The 27,963-nt window shown below is 36.1% G+C and overlaps 2 protein-coding genes across 4 annotated transcripts in view; both read right to left on the reverse strand.

Annotated features, from left to right (window-relative positions):
- Positions 1-10,413: 10,413 nt before the first annotated feature.
- The window catches only part of LOC105477274 (ring finger and CHY zinc finger domain containing 1), a 38,791-nt gene continuing 21,241 nt past the window's right edge, over positions 10,414-27,963 (reverse strand). For 2 of the 3 annotated variants that reach the window (XM_011733721.2, XM_011733723.2), the window contains 6 exons: positions 22,060-22,138; positions 19,867-19,911; positions 19,702-19,760; positions 19,589-19,615; positions 18,563-18,683; positions 10,414-11,076 (listed from right to left, as the gene is read on the reverse strand). In XM_011733721.2, coding sequence (XP_011732023.1) covers positions 10,948-11,076; positions 18,563-18,683; positions 19,589-19,615; positions 19,702-19,760; positions 19,867-19,911; positions 22,060-22,138 — 460 coding nt within the window. In that variant the 3' untranslated portion in view covers positions 10,414-10,947. The remainder of the gene's footprint in view (positions 11,077-18,562; positions 18,684-19,588; positions 19,616-19,701; positions 19,761-19,866; positions 19,912-22,059; positions 22,139-27,963) is intronic. The other variant, XM_011733722.2, reaches the window with a different exon arrangement.
- On the reverse strand, positions 22,068-25,801 carry LOC139362399 (small ribosomal subunit protein uS2-like). The gene has a single exon (XM_071093508.1). The coding sequence runs from the start codon at positions 25,644-25,646 to the stop codon at positions 24,837-24,839; it is 810 nt and encodes a 269-aa protein (XP_070949609.1). The 5' UTR covers positions 25,647-25,801; the 3' UTR covers positions 22,068-24,836.

The raw sequence follows: 27,963 nt of genomic DNA on the forward strand, positions 1-27,963 counted from the left end.
ATGCCTAAAGGACAAAATCTGATCAAGAACGATTTTTTTTTTTTTTTTTTTTTTTTGAGACGGAGTTTCGCTCTGCCGCCCAGGCTGGAGTGCAGTGGCCAGATCTTGGCTCACTGCAAGCTCCGCCTCCCGGGTTTACGCCGTTCTCCTGCCTCAGCCTCCCGAGCAGCTGGGACTACAGGCGCCCCCCACCTTGCCCGGCTAGTTTTTTGTTTTTTGTTTTGTTTTGTTTTGTTTTGTTTGTATTTTTTTTTTAGTAGAGACGGGGTTTCACAGTGTTAGCCAGGATGGTCTTGATCTCCTGACCTCGTGATCCGCCCGTCTCGGCCTCCCAAAGTGCTGGGATTACAGGCTTGAGCCACCGCGCCCGGCCAAGAACGATTCTTAATGAACTGGAAATAGCAGACATTACACCAGGGATCTTGTGTATCACATATCACCGACCGGGCCTCTTTGCTAATTGACGTCTACAGAAATTTAAGCTTGACTACTTATTCTAAAATAGAGAATACATAAGTCACAGGTTTACACACCTCCCAAAGGTGGTACCTATGTGGCAGAACCAAGGCAAAAATTTATCAAGAGACTATTTCTAAAATCCCCTTACTTATTGAGCCACTTAACATGGATGTTAGAAATGAGTCAGTGCGCTCCTCTAGCACTTTCTATCAGACACATCCATTTCTCCTAGTGCAAGAACAACTTGAGGTCACTCATTATGTCTTACACATTTTTTAATAACCCACCTCTGTGCATAATTGGTGCAAAATAAATGTTTGTTAAATGAAATAAGGGAATCAAACAACCAGATTCGAGCATGACTTAATTAATCCCTATGTGTCCTAGTTTGAGAAAGTGTGATAGCATCACATTTCAATCAGTATGTTCTAGATTAAACATTTCTGAATTTTTGTGCATGTGTGTACATACACTCACTCTTCTAATCACATCCTTACATATGGTGAAAACTTGGACACATTATGTTTTATATCTCACTAGAAATTCAACAAATTCTTATTAGTATCTATAAAACAAGGTACTACAAGAGATGAAGGCTCCATCACTGTCCTCAAAAAGTAATAGGCTCTTTTTCTCATCCCCATTCCCACTGGGTTAGTGTCCTTCCACAGCCCACCTTAGTTCTCTTCACACTGTTATCTTCTATGTTTGTCCTCCACAAGCCAATTGCCAGAGGGCTTTCAGGGTCACAATTTTAGCTCCGCCCTGCAGTTTTATCCAATGGTAAGCTTACATAAATTGTTTTTATACATTGTTGAAATGAGGAAGGGAACGGCAAAAATTGAACGACAATAAAGGAAATGGTTAAATCCTTTATGACTGGTACAAAGTACTACAGAGTTTAGAAGAGAGGTTACAAAAGAATCTGGATATTAATTAACATTCATTATATAACATTCATTAACATTAACATTCCAAGCCACAGTCTCCTTTCACAATCAGGGATATAGGCCTGTAATTTTCTTTTCTTATAGTGTCCTTGTCTGGCTTTGGTATATCAGGGTAATGCTGGCCTCATAAAATGAGTTTGGAAGTATTTCCTATTCAATTTTTTGGAAGAGCTTGAGGATTGGTATTAGCTCTTCTTTAAATGTTTGGTAGAATTCCACTATGAAGTCATCTGGCCCTGGCTTTTCTTTGGTGGGAGACTAATTAGATTCTATGTCCTTACTTGCTGGTCTGCTTAGATTTTCTATTTCTTCCCGATTCAGTCTTGAATCAAGACTTGGTAAATTGTATGTTTCTAGGAATTTATCCATTTCTTCTAAGTTATCCAATTTGTAGGCATAGTTAGTAGTAATTGATAGTAAAGAAAGTAAACCCTGAGCTGGTCCATGAAGAATAGGCAGGTTTCTGGCCAGGTGCGGTGGCTCATGCCTGTAATCCCAGCACTTTGGGAGGCTGAGGGGGGTGTAATCCCAGCACCCTGGGAGGCTGAGGTCAGGAGTTTGAGACCAGCCTGGCCAACATGGTGAAACCCTGTCCCTACTAAAAATACAAAAGTTAGCCTGGCGTGGTGGCAGGTGCCTGTAATCCCAGCTACTTGTGAGGCTGAGATGGAGAATCGCTTGAAACCAGAAGGCGGAGGTTGCAGTGAGCCAAGATTGCGCCACTGCACTCTAGCCTGGGCGAAACAGTGAAACTCTGTCTCAAAGAAAAACAAACAAACAAAAACAAAAAAAAAAAACAAGAAAGAATAGGCAGGTTTCTAACAACCTTCCCCTTAAGGAAAGTTAGTCCATGAGGGAAGCATATGTTCCAAGGTAAGGTGCAAAAATTAAGAGAAGGCATGTTTAAGAAATATACCTAAGGAAATAATGAAAAATAAAACTGAAAAGATTGGAACAATATTTGTAAAAACTTAACTAGAAATACCATTTGACCCAGCCATCCCATTACAGGGTATATACCCAAAGGATTATAAATCATGCTGCTATAAAGACACATGCACACGTATGTTTATTGCAGCACTATTCACAATAGCAAAGACATGGAATCAACCCAAATGCCCATCAATGATAGACTGGATAAAGAAAATATGGCACATATACACCATGGAACACTATGCAGCCGTAAAAAAGGATGAGTTCATGTCCTTTGTAGGGACATGGATGAAGCTGGAAACCATCATTCTCATCAAACTATCGCAAGGACAAAAAACCAAACACCACATGTTCTCACTCATAGATGGGAATTGAACAATGAGAACACTTGGACATAGAAAGGAGAACATCACACACTGAGGCCTGTCGTGGGGTGGGGGAAGGGGGGCGGGATAGCATTAGCAGACATACCTAATGTAAATGATGAGTTAATGGGTGCAGCACACCAACATGGCACATGTATACATATGTAACAAATCTGAACGCTGTGCACATGTACCCTAGAGCTTAAAGTATAATAATAAATAAATAAGTAAATCTTAAAAATGAGGAATCTAGGCTTAGTCAGATACACAGTGGGGAACCTGTACATTATTTTGACCAAAACTGTAACACATTTAAGCTTAGGAAAAGTAATTTGGCAGGATGGATAATAAGGGAGACAGAAAGTGAAACTGAATGTAGGAAGACTAGGTTGGTATGAAAACAAAAGCAGATGTATAAGAACAAACAAAGGACAAAAGGCAGACCTGTCAATGTACTAACTGAACGTGAGGAAAAATTCACATGAAAATGACCATAGGAAAAAAGTTCGCTTAGCAAGAAATAAATTCAGATGAATACAATGCAAACAGCAAACATTTTAAATGAATTTAAGCAGAGATGATTACAGTAGCCCCTCTGTATCCATGGGTTTCGCATCTATGGATTCAACCAACCATGGATAAAAGAAAAAACAACAACAACAACAAATCTACAAAGTTTCAAAAAGCAAAACTTGAATTTATCATGTGCTGATACTATGTTAAATCCACACAAATGAAGTGATGTGTAGGCACTGTATTAGGTATTATAAGTAATCTACAGATTATTTCAAGTATACAGGAGGATGTCCATAGGTTATAGGCAAACACTACACCATTTTATATAAAAGACTTGAGCATTCACAGATTTTGGTATCCTCAGAGGGTCCTGGAACAATCCCCACAGGTACCACGGGTCAACTGCATTTAAAGTGGCATCGGGTACTTTGAAAAATAAACAAAATTGATAAACCTTTATCCAGACTAAGAAAAAAAGAATGTTAAAATAAGTAAACTCAGAAAGAAAGTGGAGACACTATAACTGATACTACAAAATGCCAAGGATCATAAGAGACTATTATTAAAAATTATACATCTACAAGTTGGGTAACTCAGGAGAAATGGATAAATTCCTAGAAACAACCAACCTAGCAAGACTGAATGCAGAAGAAACAGAAAACCTGAACAAAGAAGAAGATTGAATGAATAATAAAAAACCTCCCATCAAAGAAAAGCCCAAGATCAGATGGCTGCATGGCAGAATTCTACCAAACATTTAAAGAGGAACTAGTACCAATCCTTCTCAAACTCTTCCAAAATTTTGAAGGAGGAATACTTCCAAACTCACTCTATGAGGCCAGAATTACCCTGATATGAAAACCTAACAAGGACACTACAAAAAAAGAAAAATTACAGGCCAATATCCCTGATAAACATCAATGCAAAAATCTTCAACAAAATACCAGCAAACTAAATTCAACAGCATATTAAACAGATCATTCACCATGATCAAGTGGGATTTATCCCTGGTATGCAAGAATGGACCAACACATGCAAATCAATAAATATAACATACCATATTAACAGAGTGCAGAACAAAAACCATTTGATCATTTCAATAGATGCAGAAAAAGTATTTGAAAAACTCAACATCATTTCATTGTAAAAACACTCAACAAATTAGGCATTGAGGGAACATACCTCAACACAATTAAGGCCATATATGAAAAACCCACAGCTAACCTCATATTCAATAGTGAAAAGCTGAAAGCTTGTATTCTAAGATCAGGAACAAGACAAAGATGGTCACTCTAACCATTTCTATTCAACACAGTACTGGAAGTTCTAGCCAGAGTAATTACATAAGAAAAAGAAATAAAATGCAATAAAATGCATCCAAATAGGAAAGGAAGAAGTGAAACTGTTTGCTGATTACATGATCTTATATATAGAAAACCCTAAAGACTCCACCAAAAAGCTGTTAGAACTGATAAACAATTCAGTATTGCAGAATATAAAATTAGTAGCATTTCCTTTTCTTTTTTTTTTGAGATGGAGTCTCGCTCTGTCACCAGGATGGAGTGCAGTGGAGTGATCTTGGCTCACTGCAACCTCTGCCTCCCGGGTTCCAGCGATTTTCCTGCCTCAGCCTCCTGAGTAGCTGGGATTACAGGCGCCCACCACCACGCCAGGCTAATTTTTATATTTTTAGTAGAGACGGGGTTTCACCAAGTTGGCCAGGATGGTCTCGATCTCTTGACCTCGTGATCCACCCGCCTCGGCCTCCCAAAGTGCTGGGATTACATGCGTGAGTCATTGCACCCGGCCCTAAAATTAGTAGCATTTCTTTACACTGACAAGGAACTATTGAAAAAGTAAGAAATCAATCTAATTCTCAATAGCATCAAAAAAATACTTAGGAGTAAAGTGAATCAAATAAGTGCAAGATCTGTATACTGAAACTATAAAACACTGATGAAAGAAATAGTAGACAACATAAATAGATGAAAAGGTATCCTGTGTTCCTGGATTGGAAGAATATTGTTGTAATAGTCCGTTCTTGCATTGCTATAAAGAAATACCTAAAAAGGGTAATTCATAAAGAAAAGAGGCTTAATTGGCTCATGGTTCTGCAGGTTGTACAGGAAATTTGATGCTGGCATCTGCTTCTTGGGAGGCCTCAGGAAACTTTCAATCATAGCAGGAGGTGAAGGAAAAGCAGGCACATCTTACGTGGCTAGAGCAGAAGGAAGGAGGGTGGGGAGGTGCCACACACTTTTAAATGGCCAGATCTCATGAGAACTCTATCACAAGCACCAAAGACGGAAATCCACCCCCATGATCCAGTCACCTCCCACCAGGCCCAACGTCCACACTGAGGATTCCAATAGAACATGAGATTTGGGTGGGGACACAGATCCAAACCATAGCCATGGTTAAAATGTCCATACTAGTCAAAACAATCTACAGGTTTAATCCAATCCCTGTAGTGTGAGGTCCCCCACAAGGTTGCTTAAGGGTATATGTCCACTGCCCAAATCCTGAAGGTTGGGCAATGAGCCAACACCATGGTGCCCAGGCGAGGAGCAGGTGTCCCTGAGAATCTAAATATTCTAGAGAGTATCTGAGAACATACCAAGAAATACAGTCTCATTGCTCAAACACAACAGGCAAAGAGCCAGGAAATTAGCTTAACAGCAGTTTAGAGATGGGAAGTGGCACAGAGCTCTAGTGGTGTCCTGTTGCCATCCAAGACTCCCCTGTAAATAAGTCCTAATAAACTCATCTGCTCCTCAAGCTGGACTTGTCGTCATTCCTTGGTCTCTCGGCTTCTTCCCACTTTCAGTTGGGACATTATAGTCCCAGGTTTTTCTCATAACAACCCCTATCAAAATTCCAATGTCATTTTCCACAGAAATAGAAGTAACAATACTATAATTTATATGGTACCAGAGAAGACCTGAATAGCCAAAGCAATCTTAAACAAAAGGAACAAAGTTGGAGGCATCACACTACCTGACTTCAAAATCTATTATAAAATGATAGTAATCAAAACAGCATGGTACTGGCATAAAAACAGGTATGCTGACTAGTAGGAGAGCCCAGAAATAAACCAACACACCTATAGTCAATTGACTTCCAATAAATATGCCAACACTAACAATGAAGCCAGTCTCTTCAATAAATGGTGTTGGTAAAACTGAATATACACATGCAGAAGAATGAAATTGGATCCTTATCTCACACAACATATAAAAATCAACTCAAAATTGTTTTAAAACTTAAGCATAAGACCTGAAACTATAAAACTATGAGAACAAAACATAGGAGAAATGCTCCACAACACTGCTGGGCAAAGATTTCTTGGATGTAACCCCAAGAACACAGACAACAAAAATACATGGGGCTGCATCAAACTAAAAAGCTTCTGCATAGTGAAGGGAATGATAGAATGAAGACACAACCCATGAATTCAAAGAAAATATTTATAAATCATACATCTGATAAGGGGCTAATATCCAAAATACATAAGGTACTCAAACCACAAATAAGAAAATGAACTCAATTAAAAAATGGGCAAAGGATGTAAACAGATGTTCCTAAAAAAGATACAAATGACCAACAAATATATGAAAAGATGCTCATCATCACTAATCAGAAAAATGCGAACGAACACAAGATATCACCTTACACCTGTTAGAGTGACTATTATCAAAATGATAAAAGTGTTGACAGGGTGTGGAGAAAAGGGAACACCTGTGCACTGTTGGTGGGAATGTAAATTAAAACAGCCAGTATTAAAATCAGTATGGAGACAGAAAACTAAAAATAGAATTACCATATGATCCAGCAATCCCACTTCTGGATATATAGCTAAAGGAACTGGAGTCAGTGTGTCAAAAAGGTATCTGCACCACCATGTTCACTGCAGCATTATTCACAACAGCTAAGATATGGAAGCAACCTTAATGTCAATCATCATATGAATGAAAACAAAATGTGGCATATATACTCAACGGAATACTATTCAGCCCTATAAAAGAAAGAAATCCTGTCACTTGTGACAGGAACCTGGAAGACATTATACTACATGAAATAACCCAGGCACAAAAAGGTAAATACTATGTGACCTCAGCTATCTGTGCAAGCTAAAAAAAGGTGAACTCATAGAAGTAGAATACCAGAGGCTGGGAGACAGGGGTGAATGGGAAAAGGGGAGATGCTGATCAAAAGGTACAAATATCAGTTAGACAAGAGGAATAAACTTTACTGCTCGATTACACAGAATGGTGAGTATAATAAATAATGCATTATACATTTCAAAAATATTAAGAGTAGATTTTAAGTGTCGATTTTTTACCACAAAAAATCGTATGAGGCAATAAATTTATTACATTGATTTAATCATTCTACAATGTAAACATATATCAAAACATCACATTGTACTCCATATATATAATATATACAATCATCAATTAAAATTTTAATAACACAAAGGAAAAAAGAAAAATAAAGTGGCATAGTTTTGAACAACTCCCATTTAAAATTAATTCATTTCAAATTAAACTATTCAACTAGTGAATACCTATTAAGTGCCAGGCACTTACAAAATAAGTTGGCTCTTTAGTACTTAGTAAATTTATTTTGATGCATGACCAAAATAAAAGGGAAATTTAACATGTATATAATATGAAAATAGATTTTGGTGAAGAAATAAAAACTGAGTTTGATTTTAAAACCTATGACACTATAAACAAACTACTACTTCAAACATAAGCTAAAGTTAATTCATACAGAGTTCTATGTACTAGTTAAGAAGACCCCAGAAACTAAGAAATGAACAACTTGATATACACTTATTTTTTTCATACATACGTCTTTAATAATAAAAAAAGCTGAGATGCTATGCACCAAAAAATTCATAAAGGTTATTTTACTTTTTTCAAAAATAATAAACGTAAACTATAGATACAAATTCTGTGGCAGGGCAACCTGACTCATTTCAGGGACAGATAATTCTAGTGTACTTAAGATCTAAGTATTTAACATTCCTGTAAGCATTATAAAAAGGACAGGAAAAGAAGAATGAAGTTATCTGTTCAAATGTTAACAGTAGTTATCTCTGGAAGAAAGGATTGTTCAGAGTTTTTTACCTTCTTTCTTACAGAGGTATAACCTATGTTTATGAAATCAGAAAAAGTATTTAAGGGTAAGATTATGCATTTTAAGTATTGCATATGGAATGGTAAGGGACGTAGATTTTATTCTGATTGTGAATGAGAATTGTTGAAGGATTTTCATCATCAAGTTGGCATGTCATGAACAAATACTTGAAGCAACCCTGGGTACGGAAGCCTAGAGACTTTGAGCGCATTTGAAAATTGCTTCAACTACATGACTGGATAGCATGAATGAGTGACTGCATATGTATTCTGCATTATTTTGGACATGTTTGGATCCAGAGTTAAAGAAACAATCAGATTGTGAAATGAGACTTTCTAACTAGAGTCACCTAAAAATTAAAGGTTAATCTATCAAATCACGAGCTCTTCAATGATATAGATGACTAGCTGTGAGGGGTATTTTAGCAAAATGGAAGTTTAGGTCAAAAGCAATGTGGTAAAAGTGGGTTTGGAGTCACAGACTTGGATCTGATTCCCAATTCCAACACACAGTGTCTGTTATTTACCCCCAACATGTCATTTTAACCTCTAAACCTCAGCTTTCTTATCTATGAGGACAACACTTACATCACAGAATCACTGTAGTAATTAATGCTAATGCATGACCCTAGCACATAGATGTTGAAAACAGAAGAGCCTTATTATTATTCACTCACTCCTATTTAAAGATCCAATGATTCAATGATTAAAAGCAATAACATGATTGGTTTGGCAGAATACCAAACATAAAAAGTAGTACATCTGGACCAAGCACAGTGGCTCATGCCTGTAATCCCAGCCCTTGGGAGGCCGAGAGAGGAGAACTACTTGAGCCCAGAAGTTCAAGACCAGCCTGGACAATACACTGAGACTCTGTTTCTACAATTAAAAATTAGTTGGGCATTATGGCACACACCTATAGTCCCAGCTACTCTGGAGGCTGAGGTGGAAGGATCAGTTCAGCCCAGGAAGTCAAGGCTGCGGTGAGCTATGATCACTTCACTGCACTCTAGCCTAAATGACAGAGCAAAACCACTTCAAAAAAAAGTATCAGATCTGGAAAACTAGTCTTTCCTTATCTGTATACTAATTGGTAATACCTAGGAACATCCTTTCCCAAATCAAGATCAGCACTGCTGCTCTGGCCAGGCCAAGGAAACAGATGAAGGGAAAGAACCTAAGAAGAGTAGAATACAGAAGACAAGAAGGTGAGATAGAATAAAGATCTGAGCCCCAAACTGCTGCCTTTATCCAGGTGAATAAATTTCAACAAAAGAAGAAATAAATGTGCCCAAACTCTTAGGCTTTCTAGTTAAAAGGCTAACTTCCTTATTCACAGAAGATTCAAATAGCTCAAAGTTGGAAATACAACTGATAGGTACTTATCAACTGATAGGTGTACATTTTACTTCCTAGCCTAATGTAAGCTATTACGGAGATACTACTGTCAAAGTCGGCTCGATCATCAAACATATTTGTTAACTTTGTTCCTGAATTAAGAGGTATATTTAATTCCATTACATGAGCCCAAAAAAGTATTATGAAATCAGAGATCTTGCCAGGAATATCCCATGCCCTTCCCACTCATCCATCCCCTATTTTCACATGCTTAGGGAAGAAATATTCCATTCATTTACAATATACTCCTTGCATAAAGGAAAATGAGTACATTGATCAAATATGATGAACACCAGAATGTACTGCTGTTGTAAGGACAAGGACTTTTATCTTTATTGTCCACTGTTGTCTCTACAGCATCTAGAAACATATCTGCCACATAGCAGTTGCTCAATAAATACTTGCTAAATAAATGAATAAATGAATGACTCTTTGAAGAAATAATTTTGGGCAACCTAAAAAAACTGTTTTCAATGTTGATGTTTTTATTAAGACTTTGGAAGAGTCTTACTATTTTACATAATATTTTTCCCAACTACTTTTACAGAATACCTCAAAAGAAAGAAAATTTATTTTACATTATAGAGCTGATGATACTGCCCTAGTTGAGCCAAACATAGAAAACTTTGGAAAAAACTTACTATAAAACACTGTTTCAATATAATTTTATTAGCCATTATTACATCAAAATTCACATTTAGAGGATCCAGAGGACTGTCTTAGAAAATTCTAGAGCGTATTTAATTAGGTTTTAACAGTAAGGGAGAACTTACTATAGCACAGCCCTTAAAAAGTCAAGACTACTACTGAGAATTAAGTGCAGTTCTATCAAGAACTAGAAATGAACTGCGTGCATAGTGTCACCTAAAGCAAAATTTCATGAAAACATAATACACTTCTATGAATGTATCAGTGGCGAACATCATTGGCTTCCAAAAAATTGACACTAAAGGAATTTCCAATCAAAACATAAGCACAGTGGCTTTCATTCAATATAGAGTTATGATAATTCTATCAAGAGACCCTGAATCCTTAAGTACTTGTAATATGATTTTATGCTGTGACACTAGTACAAAACACATCAACTCTAATGCATAGATGATGACACATGATAACACGATACCAAGGAAAGCCTCTTTCTATATCAGAAAATGCCAACTTCTCCAGTACTGCATAGGGTCGTCATTGCTGATCCAGTGAAATTCTACGTCCTCCAGCTTGAGCAGTATTGTAGGATTCACAAATCTTACATTTCATGCCTAATATATGAAACTGAACAGTGGATCGTCCATTACAGTCATTGCAGAGAATCTGAAAAGAGATTAATTCAAATTAAGTATTTTAAACCTTATAAATACAAGTAGCATTGTCTGCTCATAATAATCCCTTGAAAACCATATTAAATATGTGAAAATACGTACATAAGTCTAAACATTTCCAAAAGTAGAAATTTCTTTTTAGTTTTTCACTGAAAACTCTAAAAGGCTATTAAGGTGGTTCTGCATTCAGAAAGTGAAAAGGCAGATTTGAGCAAAAAAAAAAAAAAAAGCTTGTTTTAAAATAGTTTCCAAATATTAAACAGTATAAACAGTACAAGCAAGAAAATTAACCTAGGCATAATCAGATCAATATCTGATACTTACAATTCAAAATAGCAACATGATTTCATTATTTTTCAGTCAAAAATATATCTCAGTTAATAAAACCAAAATTTTTACACAAATAATATTTTTGTTTATTTTTTAGGTTTAGTATACTGTTCCCTGTCTTCTCTGCCTTAGGAATGAATTAGATTGCAAAAAGAGTAGTTCCTAAAATTGAGTAAATAGAGGCTCTTCGCTCACCCCTACAATAACAATAAGATGCTGTTTAAGAATTAATTTCTTCTAGTGCTAAGTAAGAACCTGAAAAATAACAAAGGTGTTAACCTGAAAATCAATACATTACTATGCAAGAAAAGCACTCGCTTTTGAATAGTCACACTATAATAAGCAGAAAATTTCCAAATTTGCACTAAATTATAATTTGGAAAATAATTCTTTAAAAAATACAATCTAAACGTGTATTAGTGGTTGCCTAGGCCTGGGGCATTAGGGAATGTCTGCTAATGGGTACGAGCATTTCCTTTTTAGGATGATAAAAATGTTCTAAAATTGTGGTGATGTTTGCATAACTACATGAATATTTTTAAAAGCACCTAATTGTACAATTTAAATGAATGAGCTGTATAATATGTGAATTGTACCTTAATGAAGCCATTATTTTGAAAAATTATCTACATGGAACATAGCACACTTTGGTCTCTAGTCAATCACATGATTATCGGTTAGTATTCTAAAAGTTATTTTTCATTGCCCTAACAATTATCCACATGAATTATGAAACATTCCAGTGTAAATAAAACAAAAAATAATTTTCATCTGGCTTTGCTATGTGGTTTTTATCCTTGTATGCTGAAGTATCTGAAGATGTTCAGAAAATGTGTAATATAACCAAAAATTATCTAGCCAGAAAACTAGGCTTTCCCATTCTGATCTAAAACTCAATACTAGGGCTGAGGAGAGACAGCAACACATCTTACTTAAAGGAAAAAAGATGATCACTCTCCATAAGACAAAAGGCACAGAAACAACCCTTTAAGCTTTAGTTTGCAGGCTAATTGCAACCAAATACAGTCAGTCAAGACCCTCTGAATCTATTCTGGTTCAGGGCTGCCTGATTCACAAATTGTTTCTCAATTAAGTTCTGTTAAATTTAATTTGTGTAAGGTTTTTCTTCAAACAGCTGACATCAGAAGTGGGATTTGAAGTAGAGCTTGCAGTGACCTCCAAGAGCACCAAGGGACCCAGTAAGGTACCGTTAGGCCCTTTGTGTCCACTGCTCTCTCGCAGCCATTAGGAATCATGGTAAGTTCTCAGATTCTAAAACTCCGCGGATTTGTGTTTTGAGCTATCCAAGTTTTTTTAACACATTTTTCATCTGAACTGGATTCAGAAGTCGCAGCAAAAACCGGACTGGGTCCAGGATCCAACTGCCTTGGAGCTAGCTAAAGGCCTCTTATGTCTGACTGGGTCAGGCAGAAGCACAGTAAATGGTAAAACAGCAGGGGGTGCAAACTGGCTTTTGGAAATTCACAGGGTTTTTTGTGTCCTACCCTCTTCAATTCTTCTTGCACGCTTAAGTAGGGAAAAAAATCACTGGTTAAGCTTACCAAGGAAATATGAGAGCCAAAGCCAAGATTCAAGGTAAAAACGGGATCCTTAATTTCTGAAGAACTGAGCAATCTACCTTGTAGGTTCTGCCTACAAGTTTAAGTATTAGGTCCCAGAAGCAGCAAACACTTTTTAAACATTTTATGGAAGGATAAAATGCCATTTGCTTATAGAAATGGCAAAACCTTACTAAAGGTAATTTAAAATTATAATGGAACGTCCCAAATGAACACTTAAAACTATACGTTAAGAAGTGCATTTGATGATGACCATAAGGAGCTGTTAAAAATCAAACCAAAAAAAAAGAAAAAGTGCATTTGAAAATGAGGGCTCCCAAATTAGACTCATCTAAAAATGCCTATTGAGTGAAACTTCTAAAAATATTTCAATATTTTTATTGCCTTAAAAAAAAAAGATTTTTAAAGGCAAATAAAAAGCTTAACTAACTGATAAGAGAAATTAAATCTACTAGCTTTTTGGCTTAGTTACTATACTGCCCTGAAGGCTAAAAAAAAAGATAGCCTGGATAAAATGTTTATAAAATGTAGGCCCTCAGGTAAAGCAGACTTGCTTTTTTTTCAGATCTATCCATACTGCGCCCAGGCATGGACATGGACACTAAAATACTTCTGTTTAATTTTTGGGTAAACTGCAAACAATAAAAAAGAATGCTTTCTTTCCCCTACTCTCTTAGTGGGCTCCACCCTAAACTCAGTAATTTTAGCTAAGAAACAGTAAATTTTTAAAAACCATCTATGGAACTAAAATATACCTATCCAGCATTTAACTGACTATACAGAAGGCTATCCTGAAACCCTTTTGGTAAAATCAATTTATATCTATAAAGGAAATTTCCATTTGTAAAGGTGTCTGTCTGTGTACATTAGGAACTCTTATCACTGTTTTAAATTTACATAGTCATACCTTTGTTTAAGGTGATTTTCTGGCCATCTTGTCGTAACTTTTACACCATTTTTTCCTTGGTTTGAGCAAATGATGGCACAATACTTACATCTAAAGTCTTAGCTCTGTGCTTTAGAGATATAAATTTTCTACCTTGTTTGACCTAAGAGTTGGTCCTTTAGAAATGCATATTTAGGGCTGCCTAGCTAACAATTGCTCAGGGCAATGAAACAGGTTAATTGGAAAACTGATAGTCTGAATGGGGAATAGAAAAACTATTTAAAAGCCCGCAAATGAAAATCCTTTAGGAAAGCTCTAAGATCTGCTTCTGCCTGTGTCTGTATTCCTACAGGTGTTACGTGTATGTGATAACATTTGGTAAATAAAGCCAGTTTTTATACTGTTAGTAAAATAAGAGTGGCTTCAGAGGTGTCTGTTGAATATAATTCAACACTTGCTTGATTTGACTGTGACCTTGTTTTGGGTTTTGAACCTCTAGATTCTGAAGTCTGGCTAAGTGAGGCCTGGGTACATGTTCTCAGTGCCTAGACCTGTAGCTACAAGGCAGAATCAAGCCCACTACAGCGTCTTCTTCCCTGCCTTAGCTTTGCCTCCTGGCTAATCAAGCCCACTAGGGCTTCTTCTTCCCTGCCTTAGCTTTGCCTCCTGGCTATTCTGCGAGGGGTTCCATCCTCCAGGCATCATCTTTACAGCTCTGTCTTCTGTTCAAAGCTCTATAAGTGGTATGTAAATTCAAGACTCAGCCAGGCTCTGCCCTTCATAGCCTCCTGGTTGACATATGACTACTTGAGACTCAAGATGACTGGGAAAACATTAGGGAGGGTACACCTGTGTCCTAATTTCAAATTTCTTTTCAGTAATTTAAAATCTTATATGTTTAAGTAATCGTAAAACTTTTAAGTCATTTGTAAGTTAAAATGCTAAAACATTAATTATAAGTTTATATACTTTGGCATCTTATTTTTATATAGCATAGAAAAGCTAAATATATTTAGATATCTTAATAAATAATAATTTAAGGAAACATCCTTCCAAAAAATTAAAATGGCTTCCATCTATAAATACTGATACAAAACAGTTCAAAATTACTTCCTAAGGTTTTCACTGGAAATTAGGATTACTAAGAGTTGAAACTGTAGTTAATATATGTAACTCAAACTACTAGATGTAAGAAAAACAATTCCCTATATGGAGTATAAAAACAAGCAAGATATACTTTTGGTGAGAAAAGTTGCCAAGGCATGTGTTTAAAAAAAATTTAGCTTTAGGAGGCCAAGGTGGGCGGATCACAAGGTCAGGAGTTCGAGACCAGCCTGGCTAATATGATGAAACCCTGTCTCTACTAAAAGTACAAAAATTAGTCGGGTATGGTGCTGTATGCTTGTAGTCCCAGCTACTCAGGAGGCTGAGGCAGAAGAATTGCTTAAACCCTGGAGGCAGAGGTTGCAGTGAGCCAATATTGCTCCACTGCACTCCAGCCTAGGTGACAGAGCAAGACTCTGTCTCAAAAAAAAAAAAATTTTTTTTCTGGTCTAGTTTGAAGTTACTTAATGGTTGTTTCAAATTGAAGGAATAAAAAAGTGTAGATTAAAATACAAAACGTTCAAAAGAAAGAATTTTAAAAGTTTATAAGGGAATATAAAAGATTTATGGAAATCTTACGTGGTAAAAAAACTGACAGATTGGATGGATTTGTTTATAAGGTTTTATTAAAATTAGCTTTAGTCCTAATAATACAAAGGTAAAATCTGGTTTTCTCTCTTGAACAAAGATTCATGTAGTATTAATAAGACAGTAAAATATTTTTGTTTACTTTTTGAGTAAACTTCAAACAATAAAAAGAGGAGACAAGGCGAAACAGATTTTGTATCACGCTGTCTCAGGACTTTTGGTTGTTTAGAAAACTGAGTTTCAAAGAGTAAATGTTTTCACTTTTTAAAACCTGTTAATTCTCATATTGGCTATACAAATGACTATTATTTTATAGTGACTCATGATTCTATTTTGTTCAAGTGTTTTAAATCTTCAACACACTTGACAAGCTTCCCAAAACCAAATTTCACCTTCAAAATTAAGTCTTTTTTTTTTGACCTCTAACTTTGGCATGCTACAAAGGGCCCCTGCAGCATCCTAAGAGAGAAAAAAGGATTATTTGATCTGTTAAATTACGTAAGAAGCATTGTCAGATAAGAAATGATATTTAACTTTTCTGTTATATTTTTATTAAGATTTATTCCAAGATTATATGATTCTAAAATTCTTTATGTCTGAGCATGTTCTATCAGTCTTGATTATGGTTATTGTGTTATTGCAGGCCACAGAAATAACCAAATTTCCTTGTCAATCATGTCTTTATAACCATTTTAAGTTGTTTCCACAGTTAACTGCTTAATTCTGATGCAGTTTCTCTGAAAACGTCACAAGCAAGCAAAATCCTACAGTTCTGTGTCTTCAAGGAGGTTCATGAAAGGATGAATAGGACCCTGACAAGCTCTCTTAAATACAGATTTCTGACAACTTTAGGACTTGGACCGGATAACAATTCCTAGAACTCTCTAATGGAGAGACTGACTGGTTTATAAAACTGCTAACCCAAGCAGGATAAAAATTAATTGAATACCAAGAAAATACTTGCCAGATTTTCACACTAAATCAGCCAGTACTGAAATTGTTTAGATTTCAATCAACTCCACAATCCAAGCCAAATTACCTATAATAACCCTTCAGTTATCAGTGGGAGGCACCTAATCTGGTATTTAAGAGGACACAAATCCAATGTTAAGTGTGGACTCATGGAGAACCTGGACAGCCCCCTGGACCTTCCTAAATCCTTAAAGCTTCCATTATTAAAGTTCTGCATTCCAGCTGGGCGAGGTGGCTCACTCCTATAATCCCAGCACTTTGGGAGGCCGAGGCAGGCGGATCATGAGGTCAGGAGTTTGAGACCAGCCTGGCCAACATGGCAAAACCCCAACTCTACTAAAAATACAAAAATTAGCCAGGCATGGTGGCGGGCACCTGTAATCCCAGCTACTCGGGAGGCTGAGGCAAGAGAATCACTTGAACCTTGGAGGTGGAGGTTGCAGTAAGCCGAGATTGTGCCACTGCACTCCAGCCTGCACAATAAGGGCAAGACTCTGTCTCCAAAAAAAAAAAAAAAAAAAAGTTCTGCATTCCATGGCTCATCATGGAAAAGATAAAATAATCCAAATTTTATACAGATATATAAAATTTATATATATTGCTAAATTGCTAAAATAATTTGTGACCAATGTTTGCTTTGTCGAAACCATAATCCTGGGAAGACAATCAAAACTTCAAGTACATTTCTGCTACCTGATGGGTCACTTAAGTATTTATAGAGGGATTACATTCAATTGTCATTTTCAATGCCTGTTTTCTGGTTGTATAGAAGGTATCCCATGCAAGAGGGTTAATTCTATTACAGTTAAAAGGTTATTATAAAATGTGTTTCTCTCATGGGACATTCCTAGAGAAATCTCCAGTGACAGAGGTACTTATTTCACTGGACAAGTTGTAAAATAGTTACATAAGATAGTACAAATACAATAGCATTAGACAAAACTAACTGAATTGACTGGATTGCCTTGGTTAAACATACTGCAGATTGATATTGCAGATTGATGGCAATCAGATCCATTTGAAGTGGAAAACATAAGTTGACCCCTTAGGCAATAATCATTGGAAGGCCTATGCACCTAATAATAAATAGAATCTCATGCATCTTCCACTACCAAACTCTGATATGACTAAATGCTGCAAGGCTTTTATGCATTATGCCAAAGTACATTTTCATCAGGTAAAGAAAATTTTGATGGTCCAATGACTAAGAACAATCAAACCCTTCACAATCTAGAATCTGGAGATTGGGTCTTCTGAGAACAACATCAGAGAAAGACTGCCTTTCCCACACACACTGCAGTAAATCTTCTGGACTTTGAACCTTAGGTTCATTATCTCACAATTCAGAAGGGACCCTCCACACTCTTGGAACTGGACACCCTTTAGAGACCTTAAGGTAAAGTTAACCAGGAAAGTTTTTTCCCAGAAGCAAGCGGCATTTTAGTGTGGACAGTTTTTTCCCAAGATCGTGAATCAAGACTTCTCTGTAATTATAACTCTTATCTCTCAATTTGTTCTTTGCTTATGATTCTGTGAACAACAGAAGTAAAAAAGGGGTCTCCTGTGTGCACTCGATAAAAATAAGTCTAAGATGGAAAAAAAGGGTAATAAACACTAAAAACCAAAACGTAATCTCAAAAATCAGCAAATATGTTCTCCTGAAATAAAATGTAAAATAATTAAAAATAAAATGTACTTAAAACCTCCCACCAGTGATCCAACCCTAGTCAGTTATATTACTGACTGACTCTGGCAAGTAATGTGTAAACAATTCAGAATAAAGTTTTTGCCTGCCATCTAGTGTTGGGAAAAACTACATAAAGGCATTCTTAAGACTTTTTTTTTTCTGATCTGAGCTACATATTTAACTAAAATTTAAAAATCATTTGTGCTTTCCATAATCATCACATTAGCATCTGTGTCAAACCAGTATTTTTTTTCTTTTTTGGCAAATTCAAGCAGGAGGGCAAAAATGAAGAGTGTCAACAAGGAATCTACAAAGTATTTATTCTACTCACATCCACAGTCATGTTCTGATATTCTGATGGCATAGGAGTCTGTGCTACTTCATCATCCAGCTGTCTCCAATACCTGGTCATATCTAAAGCAGAGTGCATACATAATGGACATCTGTAGCCTCTGAAAAAGATAAAAAGGTTATTTTCCAAACATTAAACAAAGAATATATTAATTCAGGTATACAAGAAGATGCAAGCTACATGAACCATTCAAAACAGGCATTTTCCTCTATTTCAAGATAATCTCTTAGGAACCTGGGAACTTTCACACTATACAACTTTTAAATTAATTCCTGTATACTTATCTAAAACTAAGTCTTTTTCCTCAGTATTATAAAATGGAGAGTAATTAGTCCGTATTCTTTGTAGAATGTACTTCATATATTTTTACAAACTAATTAAGCTACTCCCTAGCTAAACAACCTTAATTTCTTAAAACACTCATGCAAAGATACTGTATTTGTTAAAAATTATTCAGCTATTATTTCCGTTCTAAAAATCTGAAAAACAAAAATGCCCTCTCCCTAGCTCTTCAAATTTTTGCTCATCAATCTGTAGGACCAAAATACAGTCTCCTCTTTTCAATTATTTTCATCTAATTTTAATATCCTTTCCATTCATAAAGTCTTAGCTTTAATGATTGCTTCACCTACTTTCTTTTACTTCATTATACTTAGCCAATATAACAACCTAACAAATTTTCAGCAATATTTTTCAGCATTTTTACAACACTGTAACAGCATCCGGCAAAGACTGCTTCCTGGTATATATGGTCAGAAAAAAAAAGAGGTATCTATCTCAAATTGTGGGAGGAGACGAGGCTTAAGAGAAACATATAGCAAAGATGTAGTTCTATATCCAAGATGCTTTGTCCTGTTTTAACACTATTCATCTACCCTACCCATTTCAATATAAATATTGCCATGCCCAATACAGTATAAGTAACAACGTTTGTCCACCACCCCACACCACACACAAAAAAAAATCAAACATCTTACAATTATTTTTAAAATCCCAAACACTCACTCTTTCAACATTTCTTCATAACACGTTCTGAAAGAAAATATAAGATTATTTTAGTAAAACAAAAACTGTCTCCACTATTTTCAAACATCATTGAGAAAAAAATGTTACTTTACCTATGTAAAAGATGTCCACATGGCAAGACATGAGCAACAACACGGGATGTGTGAATGTCCTGTAAAGGAAATAAATGTTAGTGCTTGTATGAAGACAATATAAACATCCAAGTATTTTGAATTCAAGAGCTGAGACTTCCAAAGTAAAAAATATTTTAAGCCTACCTCCAAACATATTGGACAATTCTGTCGGGACACATTTTCAATACACTGTTTAAAAGAGAAATTCACATTAACAAAAGCTTAACTAGATGAAAATGTCAGGTATAACAGTATTAATAATAAAAATTAACAAAATCAACTCACTAAAAATAATAGCTAACATTAACATATGCTTATATATCAGAAAAGAGTTTTTTAACAGTTATTTAAATCTCACACTATTTCAGGCTTGGCACATTACCTGATACAGTGAAAATAATAAACATTATTGAGATTACCTTCACTTCCACAGATAAGGAAAGTGACTTAGGAATTCAAGACACTTACCCAAGATCCAAAGATAATAAGATTTGGAACCTTTGCATATTATGTATGTTTTGCTCCAAAGCCAGTGACCTAAATTAGTAAGCTCAACTAATTACTAATAATATTGGTAATAATAATAGTTCATATTATTGAAATTTACTATATGCCATATTCAGCACAGTACCTGTATAAGATCAATTAAATCTCACAATCCTAGATGAAATAGGCTATGATTGTTATACCATTTTACAGTTGAAGCAGTGGAAGCCTAGAGAAGAACTTCCAAAGTCACAGTTAAACTGGTGCTTCAGTAGGCTAACTTCAGAGCCTGAGTTCTTAATTTGACAAGATTTAATGTCTGATTAAATGCAAGGAGGTAAGGGAAAGCACTGTGCCATGGAAGATTCCCGGGTTTTTAATGGAAGCACTTAATAGATGGCAGGACCACGTAGTAATACAGAAATAAAAGATAACTAAAAAACAACAAAACAAAAAAACCGTAACAAAAACATAGATATGTTTTTGAAAGATGACAGTATAGTGGGGAGATAAACCCTCAAAATAATAAGCTTAAGAGTAAGTTTAAAAATCTAGACTGTAATCCTAGCTCTGCTATTTACCAGTCCTTCAGATTTTAGACTAGCCACTGCTTTAGTCTTATGTTTCTTATTTATAAAATAAAATTAATACATATTTCATTTGATTCTAAAGTACACCTCACACATACATTTTAACATCCCCGCAATTACAACATATCTGATCATCAGTAGCATCTCTGAGTTGATGGAACGCAAATGCTGAGGTGAGGATGCAATGAATTAGTGTGTGCACACTCACACACACACTACACATGCTTTGGAAACCAGAACATCAGGGAAATGTAATCTATAAGATACTACTAACTCCTGGCTATCTCCACTAGCATAGCTTGCCATCACCACAAGCTCAAGTTTAAAAACCAAACTCAATCTTTTATCTTCAAAAAATTTACAATCTACTAATAAGTACCTTAAGTTGGGACTGAAAATCTTCAGAGTCATCTTTACTCCGCCTCACTCTTTTTCCTTAATACCATTACCACATCATGTATGTTCATTATTCATCTCAGTTTTCCTCACCACTTTACTATTTAGGCCAAGTTCTAGCTAATATTATATTTCTGCAATAACTTCTTATCCTTACCTTCTATCGAACCTACTATACTGCTAAGTAAATAATTTCAGTCTCTTTCCAATTCATGTCTATCTGTCTCTCTCTCTCAACAGCTACAATGTTGCTACTTACACTGTTCTCCCTTATCTGGAATTTCCTATACTTGAACAAGTATGATTTACACTTCACTTTACGCCAATCTTCCATTCTTTTAATTAAATTCTTGTAGTAGGTAGAATCAGTACTATAAATGTAATACTTTATTAGATTTTTTTTAAATAATGAAAAAGGGCCTGGGATTGTGACATAATTCCTATATCCAGATTTAAAATATGTATGTCTTAATTGTAAAAAAAAAAAAAAATAGTAAAATATTTTCTGAATTTTCTTAGAATGTTGTGCTAATTAGGTTACACCATTCAGTATTTCTCCTGTTTTCAAGTTATTCTTAAACGCAGTACCAATGGTAAGAATCCATAAACCAACTTTGAAGTTGTCAACATTATGTTAATAAGTGATATAAGCATTCTTACACTATAGAGAAGAAAAGGAATTGTAGATCAGATATTCTGAGGTACATATTTTAAAATATCTATTTGTTAATACTGCTTTTCAAAACAGCAATACAGTTGCACTTGGAAAATATGAAAATTAGCATGCTTCCAAAACATATTAGAAGTTAAGCTTGTTTCAAAAACACTGCACTACTTTAAAAATTACACAAACTAAATTATATACCTTGTGTCTTCCTTGAAGATTCATAGCTAGACATAAGTTACATTTCAAACAATGGAAAAAATCTTCCTTTGGACCAATCCTAGCAAAACACATGAAAGTCAAAAGATTAGATGATTTTTTACTACAGTCATGATTTGTTCATTACGTAAAACACAAGTTTAGTCTCTGTAAAAAAACTTTCCAGCCACAATGGAGAATATGGGATAAACCCCTATCTCCCCAACATCCCTCTCCAAATGTAAGCACTATACACAGAGTGGTATCTACCCTTCTAGGGCTTTTTTTTTCCTACAAAATTGCAAAATGAGACAAAGACACACAACACACTTCGGGTTTGATTTCTTGTATTAATGGATTCTTTCTACAGATGCCATTCTGCAACTTTTTTTCACTGAATACATTCTGAAGATTTTATGTCTACACAGTACCACTTCATTCTTTATCACAGTCATCACAATAATTTTATTAAATATAAGAGGTAGATATAATCAGAATTAATAATATATCATCAGCTATAGTTGCCCTATTGTGCTATCATATATTTCAAAGTAACAAGAAGAGATTAGGAATGTTTGCAACATAAATAAATAATAAATGTTTGAGGAGATGGATATCCCAATTACCCTTAGTTGATCATTATTACACACCATATGTTTGTATCAAAATACATGTATCCCAATAGGTAAAATTATGTATCAATAAATAATAACGATATAGAAAATAACTATTACAAGGTAACAAAAAATTGATAAAAATTACAAAAGCCAAAAATAAGTTTATTATAAGCAAGAAACTTAAAGTACAAAGGCAGAATGAAATTTAAATAATGGGATGAAAAACATGCGACATACAAACATAAGAAAGTTCTGTGACTGTATTACTATAAGAAAACAGACCTCAAAACAATGAATATTACTGTAGGTATGAAAGAATGTATCAAAATTACAACAAGGTTCATGTACATTAAACAAAATGTTCATATACTTAACAATACAGATTCAAAGTACATAAAACAAATGAAAAAGATAGTATTAAAGGCGAAAATAGAGAAATATACCATCATACTTATAGATGCTGACATTGTATCAGTAATGGTTAGAACAAATTTTAAAAATCAGAAATTACATAGAAGCTTAGTACAAAAATTTCACCTAATTTGACCTAATAGGCATTTATCAAATACTGTATCATATAGCGGTGGAATGCAATATTTTCAAATGCTTATTTTTTTTCCAGCTGAATGAACTTTATTTGCACATTATTTGTTATACTTTCTGTACCCTCATTTTATATTGGCTTAATACATTTTGACATTTCTTTTTTTTTCTTCTTTTAACTTAATGGTTTTTTTAAATTATTTTTTATTATACTTTTTAAGTTCTAGGGTACATGTGCACAACGTGCAGGTTTCTTACATATGTATACATGTGCCATGTTGGTGTGCTGCACCCATTAACTCATCATTTACATTAGGTATGTCTCCTAATGCTATCCTGCCCTGCTACCCCTGTCCCACGACAGGCCCTTGTGTGTCATGCTCCCCTTCCTGTGTCCAAGTGTTCTCATTGTTCAATTCCCACCCATGAGTGAGAACATGCGGTGTTTGGTTTACTGTTCTTGCGATGGTCTGCTGAGAATGATGGTTTCCAGCTGCATCCATGTCCCTACAAAGGACATGAACTCATCCTGTTTTATGGCTGCATAGTATGCCATGGTGTGTATGTGCCACATTTTCTTAATCCAGTCTGTCATTGATGGACATTTCGCTGCATAAATGTCTTCTTTTCGGAAGTGTCTGTTCATATCCTTCGCCCACTTTTTGATGGGGTCGTTTGTTTTTTTCTTGTAAATTTGTTTGAGTTCTTTGTAGGTTCTGTATATCAGCCCTCTGTCAAATGGATAGATTACAAAAATGTTCTCCCATTCTGTAGGTTGCCTGTTCACTCTGATGGTATTTTCCTTTGCTGTGCAGAAGCTCTTTAGTTTAATTAGATCCCATTTGTCAATTTTGGCTTTTGTTGCCATTGCTTTTGGTGTTTTAGACATGAAGTCCTTGCCTATGCCTATGTCCTGAATGGTACTGCCTAGGTTTTCTTCTAGGGTTTTTATGGTTTTAGGTCTAACATTTAAGTCTCTAATCCATCTTGAATTAATTTTTGTATAAGGTGTAAGGAAGGGATTCAGTTTCAGCTTTCTACATATGGCTAGCCAGCTTTCCCAGCACCATTTGTTAAATAGGGAATCCTTTCCTCATTTCTTATTTTTGTCAGCTTTGTCAAAGATCAGATGGTTGTAGATATGTGGTATTATTTCCGAGGGTTCTGTACTGTTCCATTGGTCTATATCTCTGTTTTGGTACCAGTACCATGCTGTTTTGGTTACTGTAGCCTTGTAGTAGAGTTTGCAGTCAGGTGGCGTGATGCCTCCAGCTTTGTTCTTTTGGCTTAGGATTGTCTTGGCAATGTGGGCTCTTCTGGTTCCATATGAACTTTAAAGTAATTTTTTTCAATTCTGTGAAGAAAGTCATTGGTAGCTTAATGGGGATGGCATTAAATCTATAAATTACCTTGGGTGGTATGGCCATTTTCTTTTTTTTTTTTTTTTTTTTTTTTTTTTTTTTTTTTTTTTTTTTAAGAAACTGATGTTTGTTTTCTATCAACCATTTTTCCATGTTGCTTAAGAGCCCGTGCAAGAACAGCTTAAGACCATTCAGTGGTTGCTCCTACCCATTCAGTGGCCTGAGCAGTGGGAGCTGCAGACCAGTCTTCCGTGGCAGGCTAAGCACTCCAGTCTTCAGTAGGGAACTGCTGAATAGGCACAGAGGGCACCTGCACACCTTCAGACCAGTCTGCAACCTCAGGCTGAGTAGCAGTGAACTCAGGAGCTGGAGCAGTCCATTCACCCTGAAATTCCTCCTTGGTCACTGCCTTTTCAGCAGCAGCCTGCTCTTCTTTTTCAATCTCTTCAGGATCTCTGCAGAAGTAGAGATCAGGCATGACCTCCCACGGGTGTTCACGGGAAATGGTGCCACGCATGCGCAGAACTTCCCGGGCCAGCATCCACCACATCAAACCCACTGAGTGAGCTCCCTTGTTGTTGCATGGGATGCCAATGTCCACATAGTGCAGAGGAGAATCTGTGTTACACAGAGCAATGGTAGGTAGGTTAACATAAGATGCCTCCGTGAGAGGCTGGTGGTCAGCCCTGGGGTCAGTAACCACAAGAAGCCATGGCTCCCGGAAGGCTGCCTGGATCTGGTTAGTGAAGGTTCCAGGAGTGAAGCGGCCAGCAATTGGAGTGGCTCCAGTGGCAGCAGCAAACTTCAGCACGGCCCTCTGGCCAGTATTCCTGGAGGATATAACACTGACATCAGCAGGGTTTTCAATGGCAACAATGGCACGAGCCACCAGCAGAAGCTTCTCCCAGGTCCTCTTCAGATTTATGATGTAGATGCCATCACTTTTCCTTTTATAGATGTACTGTTCCATCTGGAAGTCAAGATTGGTGCCACCTAAGTGGGTTCCTGCTGCAAGGAACTTAAGGACATCCTCCTCCTTCATTTGTAGGACATCAAGGGCTCTGGACATTGTGAAAGTTTCCCTTTAAGTTACGACAGGAATCCAGAACAACGCCATATGGACCCCTCTAGGTAGAGCGGAAAGCCATTTTCATGTTATTAGTTTTTCCTATCCATGAGCATGGAATGTTCTTCCATTTGTTTGTGTCCTCTTTTATTTCACCGACCAGTGGTTTGTAGTTCTCCTTGAAGAGGTCCTTTACATCCCTTGTAAGTTGGATTCCTAGGTATTTTATTCTCTTTGAAGCAACTGTGAATGGGAGTTCACTCATGATTTGGCTCTCTGTTTGTCTGATTGCTGTATTAGAATGCTTGTGATTTTTGCACATTGATTTTGTATCCTGAGACTCTGCTGAAGTTGCTTATCAACTTAAGGAAATTTTGGGCTAAGACAATGGGGTTTTCTAAGTATACAGTCACGTCATCTGCAAACAGGGACAATTTGACTTCTTCTTTTCCTAAACGAATACTCTTTATTTCTTTCTCCTGCCTGACTGCCCTGGCCAGAACTTCCAACACTATGTTGAATAGGAGTGGTGAGAGAGGGCATCCCTGTCCTCTGCCAGTTTTCAAAGGGAATGCTTCCAGTTTTTGCCCATTCAGTATGGTATTGGCTGTGGGTTTGTCATAAATAGCTCTTATTATTTTGAGATATGTTCCATCAATATCGAATTTACTGAGTTTTTAGTATGAAGTGCTGTTGAATTTTGTCAAAGGCCTTTTCTACATCTATTGAGATAATCATGTGGTTTTTGTCTTTGATTCTGTTTATATGCTGGATTACGTTTATTGATTTGCGTATGTTGAACCAGTCTTGCATCCCAGGGATAAAGCCCACTTGATCATGGTGGATAAGCTTTTTGATGTGCTGCTGGATTTGGTTTGCCAGTATTTTATTGAGGATTTTTGCACCGATGTTCATCAGGGATATTGGTCTAAAATTCTCTTTTTTTGTTGTGTCCCTGCCAGCCTTTGGTATCAGGAGATGTTGCCTCATAAAATGAGTTAGGGAGGATTCCCTCTTTTTCTATTGATCGGAATAGTTTCAGAAGGAATGGTACCAGCTCCTCCATGTACCTCTGGTAGAATTTGGCTGTGAATCTGTCTGGTCCTGGACTTTTTTTGGTTAGTAGGCTATTAATTATTGCCTCAATTTCAGAACCTGTTATTGGTCAATTCAGGGATTCAGCTTCTTCCTGGTTTAGTCTTGGGAGAGTGTATGTGTCCAGGAATTTATCCATTCCTTCTAGGTTTTCTAGTTTATTTGCATAGAGGTGTTTATAGTATTCTCTGATGGTAGTTTGTATTTCTGTGGGGTCGGTGGTGATATCCCCTTTATCATTTTTTATTGAGTCTATTTGATTCTTCTCTCTTTTCTTCTTTATTAGTCTTGCTAGCAGTCTATCAATTTTGTTGATCTTTTCAAAAAAAAGCTCCTGGATTCACTGATTTTTTGAAGGGTTTTTTGTGTCACTATCTCCTTCAATTCTGCTCTGATCTTAGTCATTTCTGGCCTTCTGCTAGCTTCTGAATGTGTTTGCTCTTGCTTTTCTAGTTCTTTAAATTGTGATGTTAGTGTGTCAACTTTAGATCTTTCCTGCTTTCTCTTGTGGGCATGTAGTGCTATAAATTTCCCTCTATACACTGCTTTAAATGTGTCCCAGAGATTCTGGTATGTTGTATCTTTGTTCTCATTGGATTCAAAGAACATCTTTATTTCTGCCTTCATTTCTTTATGTACCCAGTATTCATTCAGGAGCAGGTTGTTCAGTTTCCATCTAGTTGAGCGGTTTTGAGTGAGTTTCTTACTCCTGAGTTCTAGTTTGATTGCACTGTGGTCTGAGAGACAGTTTGTTATAATTTCTGTTCTTTTACACTTGCTGAGGAGTGCTTTATTTCCAACTATGTGGTCAATTTTGGAATAAGTGTGATGTGGTGCTAAGAATGTATATTCTGTTGATTTGGGGTGGAGAGTTCTGTAGATCTCTATTAGGTCCGCTTGGTGCAGAGTTGAGTTCAATTCCTGGATATCCTTAACTTTCTGTCTCGTTGATCTGTCTAATGTTGACAGTGGGGTGTTAAAGTCTCCCATTATTATTGTGTGGGAGTCTATGTCTCTTTGTAAGTCTCTAAGGACTTGCTTTATGAATCTGGGTGCTCCTGTATTGGGTGCATTTATGTTTAGGATAGTTAGCTCTTCTTGTTGAATTGATCACTTTACCATTACGTAATGGCCTTCTTTGTCTCTTTTGATCTTTGCTGGTTTAAAGTCTGTTTTATCAGAGACTAGGATTGCAACCCCTGCCTTTTTTTGTTTTCCATTTGCT

The sequence above is a fragment of the Macaca nemestrina genome, chromosome 3, assembly GCF_043159975.1.
Source record: "Macaca nemestrina isolate mMacNem1 chromosome 3, mMacNem.hap1, whole genome shotgun sequence".
Lineage (NCBI taxonomy): Eukaryota > Metazoa > Chordata > Mammalia > Primates > Cercopithecidae > Macaca > Macaca nemestrina.

Bases quoted from the DNA above. Each gene is read 5' to 3' on its own strand.
- LOC139362399 (XM_071093508.1), bottom strand. From the start codon at position 25,646: ATGTCCAGAGCCCTTGATGTCCTACAAATGAAGGAGGAGGATGTCCTT.